At 44.1% G+C, this 18756-nt stretch overlaps 3 protein-coding genes across 7 annotated transcripts in view; all 3 read right to left on the bottom strand.

The window, feature by feature from the left end:
* Positions 1-4523, bottom strand: part of ints8 (integrator complex subunit 8) — a 7927-nt gene extending 3404 nt beyond the window's left edge. For 2 of the 3 annotated variants that reach the window (XM_019874147.1, XM_019874146.1), the window contains exons 1-17: positions 4442-4523; positions 3708-3846; positions 3453-3627; positions 3144-3284; positions 2998-3069; positions 2873-2924; positions 2608-2790; positions 2410-2517; positions 2197-2349; positions 1935-2035; positions 1715-1856; positions 1360-1430; positions 1111-1286; positions 907-1037; positions 705-815; positions 245-449; positions 36-157 (exon numbers count right to left, since the gene is read on the bottom strand). In XM_019874147.1, coding sequence (XP_019729706.1) covers positions 36-157; positions 245-449; positions 705-815; positions 907-1037; positions 1111-1286; positions 1360-1430; positions 1715-1856; positions 1935-2035; positions 2197-2349; positions 2410-2517; positions 2608-2790; positions 2873-2924; positions 2998-3069; positions 3144-3284; positions 3453-3627; positions 3708-3846; positions 4442-4465 — 2106 coding nt within the window. In that variant the 5' untranslated portion in view covers positions 4466-4523. Of the gene's footprint in view, positions 1-35; positions 158-244; positions 450-704; positions 816-906; positions 1038-1110; positions 1287-1359; positions 1431-1714; positions 1857-1934; positions 2036-2196; positions 2350-2409; positions 2518-2607; positions 2791-2872; positions 2925-2997; positions 3070-3143; positions 3285-3452; positions 3628-3707; positions 3847-4347 lie in introns of all 3 variants that reach the window. The other variant, XM_019874148.1, reaches the window with a different exon arrangement.
* A 400-nt stretch (positions 4524-4923) lies between these two features.
* LOC109518352 (dpy-19 like 4) lies at positions 4924-13141 on the bottom strand. Of its 2 annotated transcripts, none has more exons than XM_019874150.1 (19): positions 12758-13141; positions 12529-12654; positions 11354-11478; positions 10455-10545; positions 10252-10373; positions 10025-10173; positions 9813-9936; positions 9097-9231; positions 8897-9018; positions 8722-8830; positions 8537-8610; positions 7985-8143; positions 7789-7911; positions 7593-7713; positions 6557-6613; positions 6399-6481; positions 6209-6341; positions 5795-5953; positions 4924-5709 (listed from the first exon to the last, which is right to left on the bottom strand). In XM_019874150.1, the coding sequence occupies exons 1-19, from the start codon at positions 12831-12833 to the stop codon at positions 5545-5547; spliced, it is 2253 nt and encodes a 750-aa protein (XP_019729709.1). In that variant the 5' UTR covers positions 12834-13141; the 3' UTR covers positions 4924-5544. The 2 variants fall into 2 exon arrangements, with proteins under 2 accessions (XP_019729709.1, XP_019729710.1); XM_019874151.1 differs by having other exon boundaries at positions 8722-8827; positions 10025-10170; positions 12758-13140.
* Positions 13142-13419: 278 nt separating this feature from the next.
* On the bottom strand, positions 13420-18497 carry LOC109518355 (nucleolin 2-like). 2 transcript variants are annotated; one of them, XM_019874156.1, is made up of 10 exons: positions 18166-18497; positions 17162-17281; positions 17010-17093; positions 16828-16938; positions 16545-16694; positions 16022-16171; positions 15783-15947; positions 15415-15570; positions 14060-14182; positions 13420-13979 (listed from the first exon to the last, which is right to left on the bottom strand). In XM_019874156.1, the coding sequence occupies exons 1-10, from the start codon at positions 18176-18178 to the stop codon at positions 13927-13929; spliced, it is 1125 nt and encodes a 374-aa protein (XP_019729715.1). In that variant the 5' UTR covers positions 18179-18497; the 3' UTR covers positions 13420-13926. The 2 variants fall into 2 exon arrangements, with proteins under 2 accessions (XP_019729715.1, XP_019729714.1); XM_019874155.1 differs by having other exon boundaries at positions 13826-13979; positions 18145-18258.
* Between the last annotated feature and the right edge of the window lie 259 nt (positions 18498-18756).

Genomic DNA, 18756 nt, shown 5'->3' with positions numbered 1-18756 from the left:
ACGTTGAAGCACTCATACTGAAAATGTGGCGTCACCTTGACGTAAGGGTTGTTGATAACAGCCGAGGGCGGCACCTGTAGCGTCAAGTAGTCGTTCTCCCTCCAGTTCAACATGAAGGCCACGCACTCCTCGCCAACCACCTGCCGCAGAGGAAGATCTGTGCACACAGAAAAAAAAAAAAAAAAAATGGTGTCACGGTGTCACAATCCCGACCTGCCGGAGGCTCGGCGGTGGCAAAACTCGCCGCGTATCCTCATCTCCAGGTATCCGCGCACTCGGCTGACGAGGTCGGGCGGCGGCCTCTCCTTGCAGCCGTCGGCCGCCGCCGTCTCGTGGGCTCGCACCTCCATCAGCAGCAGCTCGTTGAGCATCACCTGACGCAGGCGCGGCGAGAACTCCGTCACCAGCTCCAGGCAGGCCGAGAACAGCTGCCGCGCGTGCAGGAAGTCCTGGAAGGGGACGATGCAGTGATGTCACGCCACTACGAGTCGCAGCAACGGCAGGCTAACGTCACGCCACTGTAGCGCGGCGTGTCACGATGTCACGCGCGATATGACGTCACCTTCTGTTGTCATGCGGCAAAATCTTGTGTCAAAATGTCGCGCTGTTAACATATCAGGATTGACAAACTGCGCCGCCACGAAGTGAACTGCTCTCTACGTGGCGACGAGACAGTTATGTCATCACGATGACATCATCCTTACCCTTATGGCTATGCAGTGGAGGCCTTTTGCCATGAGGATGTAGACCTGGTCTTTCGTCAGGTTGTCTTTGATGGCCAGGATCACATTGATGTAGTCTGGTGGAACTTCCCACTAACAAAAGAGGAAATCCAGCTTGTGAAAGCCATTTTTATTTTTTTTCCCCCCAGTGTCTTTGAACGCATCACTCGTGTACAGCGCCAACCTTGCTATTGATTCTCCAGAACGGTCTGTCTGCAATGTCATGGAGCTCGTTGAGGATCTGCCTGATCTTTCGCGGGTCCAAGGAGAGGATGAGCTGCTGCTCCAGCTGTCCGACGCTCACGCTGGCCGACGCTGCGCAGTAAATAACGAGGCCGTCAGCGACACGGCCGCGCGGCGTTCTTGCGACAGAGGGCGCGGCGCTTACCCGGGCTGTCGTAAAAAGAGGGCAGCGGCTTGGCGCTGAGTTTGACGGCGGCCGAGCGCTTCCGCATCTGCTCCACCAGCAGCTTCCTCTCCTCCTCCTTCAGGAGCTCGGTGAAGAGTTTGTGAGAGGACACCACGAAAACCAGGGACAGTTCCTGCAGGCTTTCGCAGAGCGTGCTGTCGGGGCGGGCACGAGAAACGCTGGGACACGGGAAAACTGAACATAATGTTGAGCGTTTACGGGACTCACTGCATGAAGGTAGCCATGTTCCGTCTGGATGCTTCGGACGAACGCTCCCTTTCCAGGGACTGGGTGCACACCTGCAAGATGGATGGATTCAAGTCAAATCATTAGGTACACCCGTACAATTCATTTATTTTGCGTCACGCTCGGAAGAAGTCATTTTGTGCGACGTGGGAGGATGCTGAAAACTACTGTCCGGTATTGCAACCTGCGACATAGCCACTTAGTCCAGCGTTTGAATATGCACACAATAAAACTTGTCATCTGGAAATAACGCTGTAAATGTAATACTGACAACTATTGGAACTAGAATCGAGCTGGTAACTTTTCCTACCGCTGTCTTTCACAAAATGGCGATTACCTCTAAAATAAAGTCCACCAGGCGCTTGCTGGGCTTCATGAGCAGCTGCTGGAAGCGCACGCCGAGCACTTCCCCCTCCAGGGCGTCGCGCACGGCGTTGCACACGCACAACTGGTGGCACACCTCATCCAGGCCCGTCTCCCTGCGGGAAACGGTTTCGCAACTCTAACTGCGACCAATCTGGGTACGTGCGGGATAAACGCGGGACGTTTCCTCTCACCCTTGCTGGGCCTTGTACAAGACCTCCCTGAGAACAGAGCGTCTGAAGTCCTTGGGCAAAGCGCGGCTGACGTTGTCTTTGATGAACGCTTCCACCACGGTCTGAAACAGGTACTGTGACTCAAGCCAACTCTCGCCATACAAAGTTAGGTTGTATTTTTCCCCCCCTCAAAAATAAAATGAGGGGCCATAAAACACAACTGGGGGTCCAGGTGAGGATCTAAAAAGCCTACTAGAACAGCAGAACTTGATTTAGTGCTCACCTGGTAGTTGCGGGCGCCGAGCAGCCCGTTGATCTGGTCGTAGTGTGTGGTCTGAGAGTCACACGAGTCATAGTCTCCGGTCAGAGCTTTGCAGGCGTTCCAGTAGCCAGCCAGGCGCTTCTCATCCAGGTGGACGTGCACCGTGGAGTCCAGCTTAGAAGAAATGACAGGAAATTAGACACGGTTAGGGGCCTAATGGGAGTGAGGTTATACCTTCTTCAAGAGCTCCTTGGTCTGCCTAAAATGGTCTCTGGCTTTCTCAAAGGTTGGCTGGTCCGTGCAGCCTTGCTGGAAGAAAATGGCACCCAAGTCATAGTGAACCTAAAAAGACCAGAAGGCGGAGCCAGTTAAAAGCTGTGATGCCCAACTAATGGTTCAATACGGGTTGGCGACCACTGCGTTCGAGCCCACCTGGCAGTGCAGCTCGTTGGCGCTGATGCGAAGTCCCGCCGTGGAGGACTCGGTCTCGCCGTTGGCGGCAGCCGTGTCGGCGGCCAGCAGGTCCAGAGTCCTCATGGTGTGCACGTAGAAATCCTTCTTCAGACGTAGCGCCCCCACCAGGACAGTGATCGAGTCGCTGGCCTGCTCCTTTAACTGGACACACAAAATGGCATTGATATGGCGAATAGAATTCGTTGAGAACCCCGTAAGGTTTTGCCATTTGACGTTTACACACCACGCTTAGGATGTTGTCTGTCATCTCTTTTTCCTGCTGCACAACACTCAACCTGCACATACACATTGAAATCGGTTTGAAATTTTGTTGCGGATGAAATTTACCCATTGAGAGAGAACACTTGCATGTTCATCTGGTGTGGCCCCGGTTTGTTCTGTTTCTCTGGAAAGCTGCTCAGCACAATGGTTCTGATGGCCCTGTGAAGCAAATTTTTTCATTATGGTATTCCTTCGCTGTCTGATTTGAAATGTCATTTTTCTTTTGGTCTGACCAGCGGTTGTAGATGAGGACGGCCATGGCTGTGGTGGGCGGCAGGGTGGACAGATCCAGGTCCACGTGTTTGACGCCCGCCGGCACTTTGCTCACGCACAGCAATTCATTGAGCAGCATGTTCAACACGGGGATGGTCAAACTGACAAGCAGACAATATATTTGTATTTATTTATTTTTTTATTTTTCATGTATTTCTTTGTGTGTATTATTCTACCCCCAGGTGGCCAAGGCGCTTATACCAGAAAGAACAGCACAATGTACATTAGAGTGAAGCGTTAAATGTGGCACAAAAAATTTTGGAGCGCACCCTTTCTCCAACGCATCCAGATCCCATTTCATGTACGCTGCCACTTTGAGTGCCAGCAGCTTCAAGGTGCGGTTCCTGCGGTTGTCGGCAGGAGGCTGCACCTGATTCTGTTCGTTCACCAACGGCTTGGAGGCCTGCTCGAGGAACTGGATAACGAGCTGCACCCCCGTTGGGTCTGAGAAGACGCAAAAGTCTCATCACTGACGCGTTGGGACAATGTGTCATCTGAAGATTGTTGTTACGCTGAGCTCTCACCGGGATTGGAGTTCTGCAGGTGTTTCTCCAGCAGGGATGCATCCAGGAGGAACTCAAACCAGGATGTCTGGAGCGGCGTGCCGGGCCTGCTGCTCGTCACGGCGGCGACCCGGTCGGCCGCTTCCGCACTCATCCTCCCCTGGTGAACACAAGTCAATGTTTGATTAAAGGAGGTGTGCAAAACTAAAATGAAATACTTGACATTTAAGGGTTTGTTTGAGCCAGCACCAACGCCACCTCAATTCGAGCAAAGGAATTCCCTGAATGTAATAGCAAGTTTTGGGGCTGTCCCATGGTTCCCAAACATAGTCAAAAAAGCTCTAATTCAACTATAATAGCACATTTATGTGTAAGAAACGCATTTCCAGTACAAAATTTGTTTTTATAAATCGTGGACATGGTACTATTCCGAGTGTATTCCTATAGCCAGCAAGCTAGTTTGTTATAACGTCTGGGGCAGCCCAAGCTACAGGGGTTCTGTTTGTCAAGAATCGAGGTGCAATGGTGAGTATGCCGCAACCGCTGCTAGGAATCAAGCGCACCCCTTCGGACTCTGTTTTGTTTTATTTACGGTTCATTTTCTCCCGAGCTGACAAACTTTAGGGCGCCGCCGCGCTAACCGGAAAGTGAATAATCTTACCTTAGTGCGTTAACAATTAATTATGATAACATAGCAACTGCAAATAAGCTCAACAAGGGCCTGAATTTGGGGGAGGTTGACTGCTGTTTCTCACGTAATTGATTCTGAGCATCGCCATTGCGTCGCTTCGCTTTCCGGTTCCGGTTCGTCTTCGGGAAGAATCATACTGCGCCGCATTTGGCGCATCTTTATAGTGCCCCCGAACTCAAACTTAAGTACAATATTAATTTTTAACTATACTATTATTTACATGTGATTGATATTTTTGTAACATCATACAGGCATGTTTAATGTCTTTAATTCCTTTTTCAATGTGTAAAATGTCATAAAATATCAGTGTTTATAATGTACCGTATTACCAATTTTGAACTACGTGTACAAACATTACTGGTGCATAACTAGCTATTCCCATATACAAACACGTAATATCTTAATCTTGTTTGATTGAAATTTGTTGAAATCTTTGTACTGTTTGGGTTACATTAGTACAAGGGTTTGTGTAATTTTATATTTTCCTCACAGGACGAATGCAGTTTGTAAATACAAATAATCGTCTTAAAACCCTCAAAATTGTCACACTAGCTCAAACAAAAAAAAGTAATTTTATTTGGACAAAAGCTTGAAGACGTGGAAAGGACAAAAAGCAGATACAAAAAAATGGTTGAACAAAAGCTTTTCCCAACAAGGTACGAGAAACGAGAGATGCATGAGGAAAAACAAAAAACAAAAAAAAAACACCCCCCCCCCAAAACACACAGATTCACTTTATTGAGGCACTACTAATGCAACAAAGAGTTGTTTCTTTACCAAAAGATGCAGCAAAAATCATCATATTCACGTTGCGTGAACACGATTACTGTATGGCCTGAGACAATATTGGCATCCCAGGAACTCCAATGAGTTTCAGCAGACAGTAACAGTAAATGCACATTTTTATAAATTACAGTACAACAATGTTCTCACTCCGACTGGTGTGTGTTTGTGTGTGTGTGTGTGTGTGTGGTCAGTCAAAGAGAGTACATTTTTAGGACAAACAGCATTATGGCATATTTCAGTACACAAAGATCCGCTTCTTTGGAAATCCACTTGAACATTACGAGTAAGACTGTCATTCTATTAGTGCACGAATTGTCTTACCAGTGAGGACAAAGTGCAAACTAGAACAAAAAAAAAAACCTCAAGTCCTGCCGTTTCCCGTTAATACTGGAACGAAATGACCGTGTTGATTCTGTAGACGTGGTAGGAGCGGTTCCAGAAGACGCGGGTGAAGTAGTTGGTGTATGGCGAGAGGTTGGTTTTGATTTCGTGGCAGAAACGGCGGTGTCTGGAGAAGGCGTACATCTTGCCATTGTCCTGAATTACCTGGGGGGGGGGGGGGGGGGGGGGTGCCACGGAGAGGTCGAGGGTTGTATCTGAGACGAAAGCAGAGCATCTGCGCAATACTTACATGTCCGTTGGCGACGTCCAGCAGGTCCTTGATGCGGCAGCCCTGGTCCAGGTTGAAATTGTTGCACAGAGACTCCTCCACGATCACATAGTTTGCCTTGCGGGAGGTCAGGATCTTGTAGACCTCTTCGGCGGAGCGCATAGAGTATACCTGGTAGGTCTGCAATGCATCGAATACAATGGAAATGATTCAAATATTTTCTGCCACATTTTTGCTTCAATTCTATGGACATTTTGCTGCTCCTTCTGGAAGTATGCGCTTTGTCCAGCAGATGGCAGAATAGTACATACATGGAGACGATCACCACTCCTTAGTAAGATGGAGTAAAATGTTTTGTTTTGGATTATTTTTTTTTTTTTTGCAGAAGATCAAACTTTCAGCGCTATAGACATTCTTCAAGTATAACTAACTCACGTCTTCACTCCACCTCAGCATGTCTAGATCCGAGTGCAGCGGCAAACTGGTGACGGCGGCGTCGGAGCCACACTTGATGGCTCCCAGGAGCTGAGGGCTGCCCGCAAACACAGTCGCTGCTGGAAGGTGAGTCCTACGAGGAAGGGATGATGAGCACATTGTTCAAAAGCTCACCTGAAGGAAGACTCACCGGATCCAGCCGATCAATTTGGCTGTGTCTGGGTCGTAAAACTCCCCAAGCTCGGACAGGTCAGTCAGGATGCGGTGGCCGTACTGCGGAGGACGGAGAATAAAATGGAAATGTTCTTCCTATTATTATTATTATTCATATTTGGGTCAAAGTCTTACCTCACGCCACAAGCTGAAGCCGATGATCGTCGGAACGGCGATGCTCAGGATTAACGACTGCAAGGCGGCAACGATAAAAACAATTGCATTGTCATTACTATTATTATTACTGATAATGTTATTGTGTTATTATTTTGTAAACTAATGTAAGAAATTAACCCATTCAGGCACTACACGAAGTGTGTCATTTATTCTGTTCAGTTATAGTTTAAAAAATTGTATATATATATATATATATATATGAAAAACATTTTATTTAAAAATTGCCAAAGAGCAACAAAAAATTGAAAAAGACAATAAACTGAAAAGGTTTTTTTTTGTTTGTTTGTTTGTTTTTTTTTTTTTTAAATGTAGGTTCGAAATGTTAAACGTTTGTTCCATAAACATTAGTGGTGTCCCGATCCGATATTGATTTCGGATTACATCGGTCTACATCCACAATCTCCAAACTTCAAAAAGTACGTTTTTTTTTAACTTTATTGGCGTTGTTTGTCAGGGTCCTTAAATGTATTTTGTATTTAAGTGCAGTGCATTCTCATGTTTGAGATTGAATTTATGCAGCCCGAAGGTTTGAAATAAATGGGTCATATTTTCTGATACCCGCTGTTGTTGCCCATTCTTTGTTTGAATCGCATCACTGGATCTAGTCTCTTCTAACTTTTCACACTCATAAAGAAATAAAAGTATGCACCCTTCCTGCAATATTGGTATCATATCGGAATTGAAAAAGCTGTATCCGGAACACCCCAAGGAAATATTTAGTCCATTAAAGAAATATTTAGTCCATAAACTGTTACATTCACTGAAAAAAAGAATTAAACAGGTATACTGCTGTCACAAAACAAAAATCAAAGAAAATCCTGAATCATTGTAACCTTTTGCGATCATCAAAATATGCTGAAAAAAACAGGCCTCCAAAGTCAAACAATTTAGAGTTCAACCAAAAACTGCAGAAAATCAAAACGTCACAACAAAACACGACTGCTGTGTAACGTATTTGTCAATGTTTCCATGTGGTAGCCTGAAGGCCTCTCACCAGTACAACAGGGTGGACAGACTTGACCCTTAGCCACCTAAAGACGGTCATCCAGAGATCCGGTGAGCACACGCCAAACGCCGCAAACGCGCACACGTACGGCGTCCAGAAGTATTTCATCCTTCGCAAGGATGAAAACTGCATATGAACCAACCAGTGCACATCTAACAACCTGCAAGAGGCGTCTTCGTCCTACCCGTCGAAGAGCAGCGTCAGGCTACCGAAAATCAGCGTGTGAAAGACGTGGTAGACGACCTCGGGACGCTCCCCCACGTATCCGTCCTGCGGCCGCCGCTCATTATTCTGCGTCGGTTGACCACTGAGGGGGGGAAAAAAAAAAGGAAACGTGTCCGAGACGAGATGATAAGAGATAAGGCGAGATGCGGTGAAACCTGAGTCTGGTGTAAACGGCCTGCAGCGCGGACACCACGCAAACGGCGAGCACGAGCAGGTAGAAAGGCAGGATGGACGACTGAGTGAGGCGAAGGTACAAATCCTGACCGGGAGACTGAAGACTCTCTTGGCACACCAGCAAGTTGCTCACAAAATCGCTGCAACGCAACCAATGCAGTGCAATTACAATATGTTGTCACAAAATTTTACTGCAATCATAAAAAGAAAACAAGTCATACAAATTGCAACAAAATGAATAACAACCTTAAGAGTAATTGTAAATAATAATGGAAGAAAAAAATACCAACAACAAAGTTAACCCTACAAGTAAAAAAAAAAAAAAAAAAAAAAAATTTCTCAAAAATCACTCAAAGAATCAACAAAAAATAAAACAGAATTGGTGGAAAAGATTTTTTTTGCACTCAAAAACATAAGGCAGTTCAATAAATTCAATGAAAATAAAGATGAATACAAATTGTAATTTTGATATGACTAGAAATGGAATTAACATTTTTAAATTAAAAAAAAAAAAAACAGTCTTCGTGCCTTACTTTGTCGTATTGAGCCCAAACTTCATCTCCAAGAACTTCAGTATGAATTCACCTTTACTTACAGGCACGACTTTCTGCAAGTACAGAATTTATTTATTTATTTTTTTCTTCAGAAACAGCGCAACAGACAACACTTGATTAAGGTTTGATCGTGCACTTAAACTCCATGAAAACAATCTATGCACCTTGATTAAATAGTTGACGGTGATGCTCGTGGAGAAGACCAGGTGGAAATGAAAGCAAAGTTTCATGACTCTGGCCACCAGGGGGCCCTTCTTCATCTGGAAACCCCTGCTGAGAAGGTTCGACGACATGAGGGTGTTTCCGATGGGACACCAGGACGCTACCTGGGTGGAGTACCTCGCCAGCCCGGAGCCGATCAGGAGGCTGAGCAGCGGTGAGACCAGGGGTGCCGTGTTGTGAAAATGGAAGAAGGAGGCCAGTAGCAAGGAGCTGACGTACAACTTGTGGATGTCAGAGAGCTGCGGCAAGAATTGTTGTGTTGTGTTGTTGTTGTTTTTTTGTTGTCAAACAAGCAGGAGGAAGACGACACGGCGTACCTTTCGAGGCGGCACCAGGTCCAAGGAGTCCATAAGGAAAAGGCACAAGGCTTGGACGAAGAGCACATAGTGGCTGTGCTCCCACACAAGCAGGAAGGTGAACGTGGTGGCGCTCAAGGTGAGATAGCATAATAGCTGGAAGCAAAAGTCGCACCTTTCATTTGAGGGAAAACTCCAAACGGAGTAAAAGTTGAACAATTTGGAGTTCAACCACAAGGTTGGACAAAAACAGGCCTCGAAAGTAAAATGAAAAAAAAATATTTGGAAAAAAAAAGTGCTGAAATTGTGTCAAACTCATTTTTTTTCCCAGGCCACTTCGGATTTACGGCTTCTCTCGGAGGGCCGATGCAAAATCTCAGCGTTATTTATTACCCATGACGATTTGACATTTTGGTACAGATTTCAGCAAGGATCATGAAAGTTGACACATGTGATTTGCTCCCGCGGCCCACATAAAATGGTGTGGTGGGCCGGATCTGGCCCCCGGGCCTTGACTTTGACACCTGTGATTTATATGAAAATGAGACTTGAAAGACGAAGGATTCAGAGTTTCAACCAAAATGTTCAGCAAAGTGCGTCTAAGAAACCAAATAATTGGGAGTCCGAGCAAAACTCCGCCAAAAAAAAAACAAAAAAAAAACTAATAAATAAAATAATGATGAATCGACTTAAAGGTGTCAAACTGTTGAAAAAAAAAAACAAACTTTAAAACTCACCTCACCAGCCAAGCCAACGTTATTCGACAGGAATCCGGTGAGAGCCGCCACCTGACAGGCATAGTACGGCAAAGCCCAATTCTCTCGCAGAGGAAGCGCCTGCTCCACTTTGGTGGCGTCAGGTCTGCGACGGAGAACGGGACGGACAGGACTTCATCAACCAAGACCCCTGTTCAAAGTCTGTGACATGACGCCGTTCGTCCAGGACTGACCTGCTGATGACGTACCAGGCCACCGTCAGCATGCCGGCCACCCAGGTGCCACTCATCAGCCAGCTGCAGGCGAACAGCGCCGTAGCGTACACCGCCTGAAGCGCCAACACCGTGCCCACGTAAAAGTAGACGGGTTCCACCATATCCTGCTGGGACAGTCATATTCAAGTTCCACTACTTTGACTTTGTCCACGTTTCCACAAAAACGTCCCCCTTTGAAGGCTGACCTGACTGCCCGAGACTCTGTAAATGTAGCTGGTGACGACTTCAGGATACAGAGACAGACGCTCCACGGCGTTGATGGTTTGTCCCGCCAGGGTCCTGTCGTCCTTCGTCAGCTCGTAGAATGCTGCGGCACACGCGTGGTGACATTCTTGGTTTTCCCAAACAGGCCATGGGGGGAAAAAAAAAAAAAAGAAAAAAGATGCACCTCTATTGAAAGACGTCGCCGCCACCATGTGTTTGTAGTAGTAGTAGTAGATGGCGCTGCCACCTTGGAAGGTGAGTTCCCGCTCCACTTCCTAAGACACAAAAACAACTCACACAAAGTATTGATGCTGCCAAGAGCTAGCAAGCTAACTGCTACTACGTTAGCTTAGCCTGATGTGAAAGTGTTTTTTGTTTGTTTGTTTATTGAACATATAAAATATACAATACAGTAATAAATTGACAGAAAGTAAAATTGTAAGAAAGGAAAACAGTCATCATACAGCACAATTATATGTTCAAAGTAGTAGGAAGAAGTGAAAAAACTTATCTAGTCTTACCCCTTGTTATGTTTGTTTGTGTTGAGTAATAATAAATTGACAGAAAGTAAAATTGTAAGAAAGGAAAACAGTCATCATACAGCACAATTATATGTTCAAAGTAGTAGGAAGAAGTAAAAGACGTATCTAGTCTTACCCCTCGTTATGTTTGTTTGTGTTGAGTAATTTAACGATTAAATACAGTGTTTATGTAACATAGGTGCATGACTGTGTACATTCTAGAGCAGGGGTGTCAAACCCATTTTCGTCGCGGGCCACATTTTTGTTACTATTTCCGTTGGAGGGCCATTATGACTGGAAATCATATAAAGAAGTCAAGAATAACTATTGTTTTGGTTAATGTAATGGGGTGTTTGGCAACAAGAAAATGTTGGCAATATCTTTCTTATTTATTACATATGAGAATTTGAAATTTTGGTCCATATTTTAGCAAGCCTCATGGATGTTGCCATGTTTGATTTGCTTTCGCGGGCCACATAAAAAGGTGTGGCTGGCCAGATCTGGACCCCGGGCCTTGACTTTGACACCTGTGTTCTAGAGGCATGGCTTCTGCGGAACCCACCTGCCTCATGGAGAACCAGAACTTCCTCTCGTGAAATGCCGAGAGGTAGGCAGCGTACAGCGTGCCGCACGCCACTGCCGCCAAGCATCCAAACAAGACCCTGAGCACACGCTGAACAGCATTCACTGCAGAGAAATGTGCACACAAGTTGGTACCATGTAACTGATGTGTGGAAGATTTTGAAACTTCAGGTATATTTATGTAAAAATGTTGATTCTGCTGACCTTCACCGATGATCTTGCGACAATAATCAGAATGCATTACGAATTATGTTCTTGACTCTTTTATTCCCCATGACGTATAAATACGTCAAGAAAAACCACTACAACCGCCTACGCGTGACATATTTATAGGTCTTATTGCGCTGTGGAGTGCAGACAGCACTTTGAAGACTTGTTTTTTTTTTTTATGTCAGAGTAATCCAACTCATTTGTTCCATACATCAAACAAAATCTAAATGCTCCCTATTTGCCTAAAGTACACAGTAATCACAAAGTTATTTAATGATGGTGAGCAACAAAAATAATCAGTCATGCAATAACTAAGTACTAAAGTCCTTACAGACGGTACTCAGAATGTATAGGTGTGCCAGTTCACCCTGGGCTTGGAAGCTCAGCGGGGCCAGAATTCCCCATCGCCCCGTCTCTGCTACCACCCTCAGAGAACATGATGAACCGGTGCGCCATCTCCCTCTTGATGGCTTTATATTGCACTTAATTGAACTGTGTTTTCTTTTCTCTTCTTTCTACCCACAATCTTGCTGCTGAAGGCTGTAAATTTCCCCAGTGTGGGACAAATAAAGGATATCTATCTATCTATCTAATAATTACCACGAATTGAAAAAGTGTCAGCAAATCATTTGCATAAGAAACACTAGTCTAATATTTCGCCATTTTTCCACCGTCCCTACCTGTCGTTTTGCTGGATCCTACCTCAGCAGTATCTTACACACCCTACCCAAAAAATTTAAAAAAAAAAAAACGAAATCCTGGGCAATGTCGCCCTGGAATGTCTGGCCGTTCCAGGCTTGTCCTGAATTTCCCAACTGTCACCACATCCCTGCGTAAAACCAACTCAGCAAACAAGTAGCTGGCTTGCTAACATTGTTTGCATAAATGGCAATAGTTGTAAACAATGGTCATATTTTTTTTCAAAGTTATGACTCAATTACTTACACGCAGAAGGACGTTTGGGTGCTCTGTCCGTCGACTCTTGTTTGTTTGAATCCTCCACTTTCTGCTCACAGAGTTCCTCCTGCTCGCCTACTTTCGGTTGGTTCTCTTCAGCCTCTTCATCCTCTACTTGCCCATCCAGTAACGTTGGAGGAAAAAAGACCGGTGAGGCGATCCTAACAGTAAACAACGACATGCTTTGCTGTGTTAGTTTCAAGCCAATTTTACCTACCGGCCCTTCGGGGTTCTTCCTCCTCTTCTTTGGCCACCTCGAAAGTATCCGACGTCCGACATCGCAACCCGGTCATGGCGAGGACAAATATATCTATTTTAAAATTACCTATAATATTATCATCTGGCGTTCTGCAAAGGCAACATGCTAACTAGTTACCAACTAGTTCTACCTTTAGCAGGTGGTTTAGGTAACACCGGTCAACCCAGAACGACAGAGAAACGTGCCGCTCTCTCAAAAATATGTTCATTCTTAATCCACCATATTTCTGTTTGTTAATGTTAATGCCTCATAATAGAAGTAACGCGACGATTCTAAACAAGAAATAATGTAACTGGCAGCGGGCAACAACCCGGAAGTTGTGGAAGTGTCAACAATTGTGCGCGTGCACGTTTGATCACGTGTGCATGTCGGCGGTCAACGTACGCATGCGCAAAGGGCAATGTGTTTTAAAACTGCCCATGCGTTTGGCGATTTCGTGTCACACCTTTACGTAAGCTATCATGTAAATACATAACTATTACTATCTGAGAGATATTAATTTGTATTTAGTACTTATTAAAAATGTTTGACTCATATGGCCACATTAGAGATGTCATTGTAAAATGTTGCATACTCTTCTGTGTGTCACAGTAAAATACAACCCTGATTAAAAAAATATGCATCATGAAAAGAGTTTCATATATTTTCCCATTTCATAGTACAACTCAACTTTGTGTAGATGTAATTCTACAATGATTGCACTTGGTCAGTAACAAAAAAAAACAAGTTTTAATATATATTTTTCACTCAAACATGCTGAACATACACTTAAATAATGAAAAAGCTTCAGAGATATTAGTGGGCAACATCAACATTTTCCAGTTGTAAACAGTAAAACTCACCCTCGGGGAAAAACAAAATTGGCACAAATGGCAAAATGACACTTCAAAAAAAAACGCTTGTGTGCACATAAAAGCGAAACTGACATTTGGACCCAAACTAAAACGCGTTTGGTCCCAAACTAAACAAAGTGGAGCCAACAAAATGACTCCTTCAAGGCGTTCACATATAAAACATTGGGATTTCTTTTTGTCCTCAACATTAAACACTGTTTAGGAAGCATCTTGCCGAAAAGATTCTTTTAACAAACTGGTTTGAACATGAATCGTTCCTTCTGACGCCGACTATCACTCGGAACTCTCTTCTAATTTCTCGCTGGGCTCCTTGGCCAACCGCCATTCTGAGTTGAGGAGTGAGAAGGACGTCAACATTCACGCAGACATTTTTATGATTGATGATTTCGCAGGCGGCCGCTTTCACCTGCTTGGCTTCCCGTGGCGGCGGCTTCCTTAATTTCGCACCTTTCCAGCCTGATGCGGAGCATTTTGGTCACTTGAGGGTGTTTGACGGCTTCCATCGAGGGTTCGTCATCTGAACTGGCGCCTAAGAAAACATCAGATGGCTATATGTCAAGGTCATTGTAAAAAATAGTTGCGAGGAAGAGTAGCCCAGTCGGCAACACTGATTGTCCTTTTGTAAGATAGCACCACCGTTTGCAGCCATGTTGTTAGTGAAAGCAGTACACATAAGCAGACAGGTAACATTTTAAAAATTGCCCTGATAAGTTGAACATCAGAAAGTTCATTATTTGAGAATTGCATTAATTTATTTTATTACATAATACTCAGTGACCTTTTTTTTTTTTTTATCTTGCACATCACAAACACTCCACATTTAAAAAAAAACTAAGAGTAACACAAAAACTAATAAAAATTAAAAGTATACATTTGGGGAAAATAATAAAAACTAAAGATAAAGTTCCAGTCAAAACGAATCAAAACAAACTGAATTTAAAAAAGTCCAAATGAAATAAATATAACGATAAATCCAAAAACGATACTGAACCGTGAGACACACAAAATGAGCCTTCGAGGTACTCATAGTTTGTATCTTTGCGAGCAATCCTTTTCAGGGATGGTAGACGTCAAAATGAGGAAAAGGAACACACATTGTTGCCAAAACGATAAGAGTGGCGCTTGCGTTCCTGAACCTGTGATATTAATTGACAAAAACAAAGGACATTTTCGCTTTTATTATAGTTCTGTTTTGTTTTTCAATTTTGTAAAATGTTTTTTTTTCAATTCTATTTTTTGTTTCGTTAACTCCCAAAAATTTTTTAAATAAAATAAAATAAAAATATCTTGCTTCGAGCAGACGGATTTTTTTTTGTGGGTATGGTTCATTTTGTGCACTGTACCTATGTTTTGAATTCGTGGTGGTGGGAAAAAAATAAAACCATTTTTTTCCCCCCTTATGGTTTGGTGAATCCATGTATGAAACTTTTTTTGTGTTAAGAACCAGTGGTGCACATAGTAGGGCCCAACTGAAAAGATTTTTTTGGTTTTGTTTTACGCCAATGCCAGTGTTTTGCAGAGTAAAATGATGAAAACCAGTTAATCACATAATTAGTAAAAAAAAAATTTTTTTTAGGTCTCTTAACAACTATAAAGGTATGAATTAAAGGCAGATCGTGACTGCTTTTCAATAATTCACCCTTTCGTATTTAACTGAACAAAATATATATATATATATATATATACATTTTTTTTTGGTGGGTGGGGGCGGGGGGGGGTCCACATGTCGTCTGATTCACGCGGTCCTCGTCTTTACGTTACCTGCCATTGCTGTCTGCTTCCTGGCTTTGGGAGTCGCCGCCCTCTTCTTGGAAGCCGCGGGCTGTTTCCTCAGCTTGGCCTTCTTCTCCTCTTGGGATTTCTTCACCAGATTGATGAGGGGCTCGTCGCCCGAGCTCTCGTCAGACTGGTCTGCTTCTTAGGAGACAAAGTGACGCAATTTTGACACAAATTTGAACGTTTGCGGCTTTCTTCAAGACAGGCTTTGGTCAAATTACCCCAAGGACCAACAACGTTCCAGTTTCTTTTTCCAGCTCGCTTTAATTATGGTGGTTGTGAAGGGGGTTGTCTTGCTCACCTGTCCCCCTCCTACTAGTTTGTGTTTCCATAAAACATCCTCATGATTGTACCTCGCCTCTTTTTAGAAGCGCTGCCTTGTGACGCGCCACTCTTTTTTGCTGCTTTTTTCTTGTCCTCTGCAGTCTTGGTCTGCTTCACGAGGTTCACCAAGGGCATGTCATCGTCGTCGTCGTCGTCATGGTCATGGTCGGAGCCGTTGTCTGAGGACACAGGCTCTTAAAATCCAACGGGTCGGCACTCGGAATGGAGCCTCGCGTTCCCCGCCACCGCCGCTCTCTCCGAGCCTTACCTTGCTCCGCTCTGCTTGCGCGCTTCGCTCGGGTTTTCTTGCTGTTTTTCAGGAAGGGCGTTTGCTGCCGACTGGCGATTGCCTTCTTCTTCATGATGGCTGCCCGCGGGTCGTCGTCCGAGCTCTCGTTGGAAGACTCTCTGTATTTGACTGGAAAGAGGTCGGAAAAATGTCAGCGAATCTCCAAGGTGAGCTTTGGGAAAATTTTGTTGAATGATAGTCTAATGCCGATTTTAAACGTTTGGATAAATCTGGCCATTATTGCTCGTGTTTATTGAAAAGTACATGGGAGTAAGGCTTTGAAAAAAATAATCACATTAAATAAATATTGACAGAAAATCTTTTTGATTATTTTTCAATATCGTTCCACCCTAAACTTTGGCTACATATACATAACATCCAGTATATGCTCACTTATTTCTCAATGTGGTGCTGAAGGAATGCTCGACCGAGTCATGTGTTGTTGTTTTACAGCTAGCAAATGAAACTTTTCAAAATCCCATTTCTATCTTGTGACACTCGCCTCTTTTCTTGGCAGCGTTTCTTTTGGAGGTGGCCTCGGTGGATTGTGCGGAGGTGCTCGCGGGCAGATTTTCTTTCTGCTGCGGCTTCAGCTTCTTGGCGATTACGCTCAGAGGCTCGTCGTCCGAACTCGCGTCCTCATCTGGAACATCTGTACAAGGATTTTTTTTTTTTTTTTAAAGGGGGAAGAGTAAGCTGTTTTCCAATATGGGAGATTCCAATCGAAGTCCAAGAGGCAGGCAGGTGAATGTTTGCCATTGTTTCAGTTCACTGAAGTTGATTACCTTTTTTCTTCTTTGGCTGAGCAGATTTCTTGGGTGGCGGTGTGAACTTCTTGCCAGCTTTGGTTGCTGCTTTGGCTTTCATCAGAGGACCATTGTCGGAGCTGTCATCCCCTTTTAGGATCACAAGGAGGAAAACGTTTCAAGCAATAAATAAAAAAAATGCAATCAGCAGCTTGTCTAACCTGCTTTCTTGGGTTTTTGGCCATGAATTGGGGATGATCTATTTTCCTTGTTCTTGGCCTTCAGCTTGATCAGTGGCTCATCATCTGGCAAGAAATCAAAATTTGGTCAGAATGCGACAACGAAGGAGATACAAACAACCCAACGCCCTCACCGCTCTTGTCTTCGGCGTTGGAGCTGTGCGTGTCCTCAGTGGACTGCTTCTCCTTTTTTGGTCGCCTCACCACAAGGTCCGAGAGCGGAACATCGTCGTCGGAGCTGGAGTTGTCCTTGCCTGCGGTGCAACATTTATCACAATGTCCAGCACGGCCCAGGAAAATAAGCAGTAACTTTAGAAGAAGTGATTAAAAAAACGTGATTTTACATTTCTCTCGAGCTGAAATGATTAACCAATACTGTAATTCAAATAATTCAACAACAACAGCCGTTTACTGCAGTACTCGCAAAAAGCTATCTCCAAAACCGAGGATTTTGCTTTGGTCTTAAAATTCAGGAAGACCCTCATGCACAATAGCCTTGACAAGTCAACCGAATTTGACCATTTAAACTCTTGCTCTTCTCTGACTAGGAGCTGCTGAGAAAAATACACAACAGCCATTTGATCCAAGACTGAACCGGTCGGTATATGTCCTATCTTATTCAGAATCAGCATTTAAAACAGACCTTCTCATTGCACTGTTCACTTTTTTGAGATCACTGACACCAAGGCAACGCCTAACAATTGATTGACAGCACTGAAACAGGATGTTCTCAGAGTGTCATCAGCAAGTTGTAACAGAGACACAGAGGAACTGGAAGCGCCACTGAAAGGCACATTCGTTTATAAGGACCAAGCCCAAATAAAAATGGTTGGATGGATGTTTTGGTGGTATGGTTGTCTTTCTTTGGGGTATTTTCAATCACTAACTTGCAGCGTAGCTCACTACATTTTTCAAGTAGTTTGCCCAACACTGCAAGTATCTGTATTGAGTGTGTAATATTCATTTAAATAGTCTGGGTTGGCAATGACAAAATGATGTGGAATATATATTATTACAATGCGTGCACTGCCCGTTGCTAATGTAACGTAATACCACTTTTCCACGCACACGCAAGCTACAACGAAAACTAACCGTAATCAAGTGAAGGAATGACTACCTGAAGATTTAAGTGGCGTACCGCGGCGGTCCATTTTGTGGCTGACAAGGAGTGAAGATGCTCATCCAAAGCGAGACACCCCCAAAAAAAACAGACAACTAGCTTAATTCGCGTACAGATACGCTAGTAGCTGGATTGACCGGCGTTTTGTCGTGCGGCCGTCGGCAAAGTTTGGGGAAATTGTTCAACTTATTACAACGAGAAGAGCGCTAGAAGACTCCAAAAATCTCGTCTTGCTGTAGATGCGGAAATTTTGACCCGTTCCTGCAAGCGGACTACATTAAATTCGCTAACTGGCGCCTGTTTGAAGGGATGTTTGGGCTCGCTTGTATGACGTCACTGCGCGGCCTCACGGTTTGTTTTGCCGCGTGTCGCTTTAATGTGATGTAATTGCTTTTATTTTATTTTATTTTTTACATTTTTCACGAAACAGGGAAATCTCAAATACTGTATTATGACATTTTGAAATACAAAATCAAATCCATTTTCAAGTTTTACCCTTTTTCTTACAGTTTTCACGTTTTTATACCACCTGTTCCATTTCCCACCCCAACCTTTATTAAAACCAGGCACATATTTTATATTGGAAAAATAATTGGAAAAGAATTCATA

Source organism: Hippocampus comes, unplaced genomic scaffold (genome assembly GCF_001891065.2).
Source record: "Hippocampus comes isolate QL1 unplaced genomic scaffold, H_comes_QL1_v1.1 scaffold166, whole genome shotgun sequence".
NCBI lineage: Eukaryota > Metazoa > Chordata > Actinopteri > Syngnathiformes > Syngnathidae > Hippocampus > Hippocampus comes.
The sequence above is the reverse complement of the archived record's forward strand: the minus strand, read 5'-3'. Positions and strand labels throughout refer to the sequence as shown.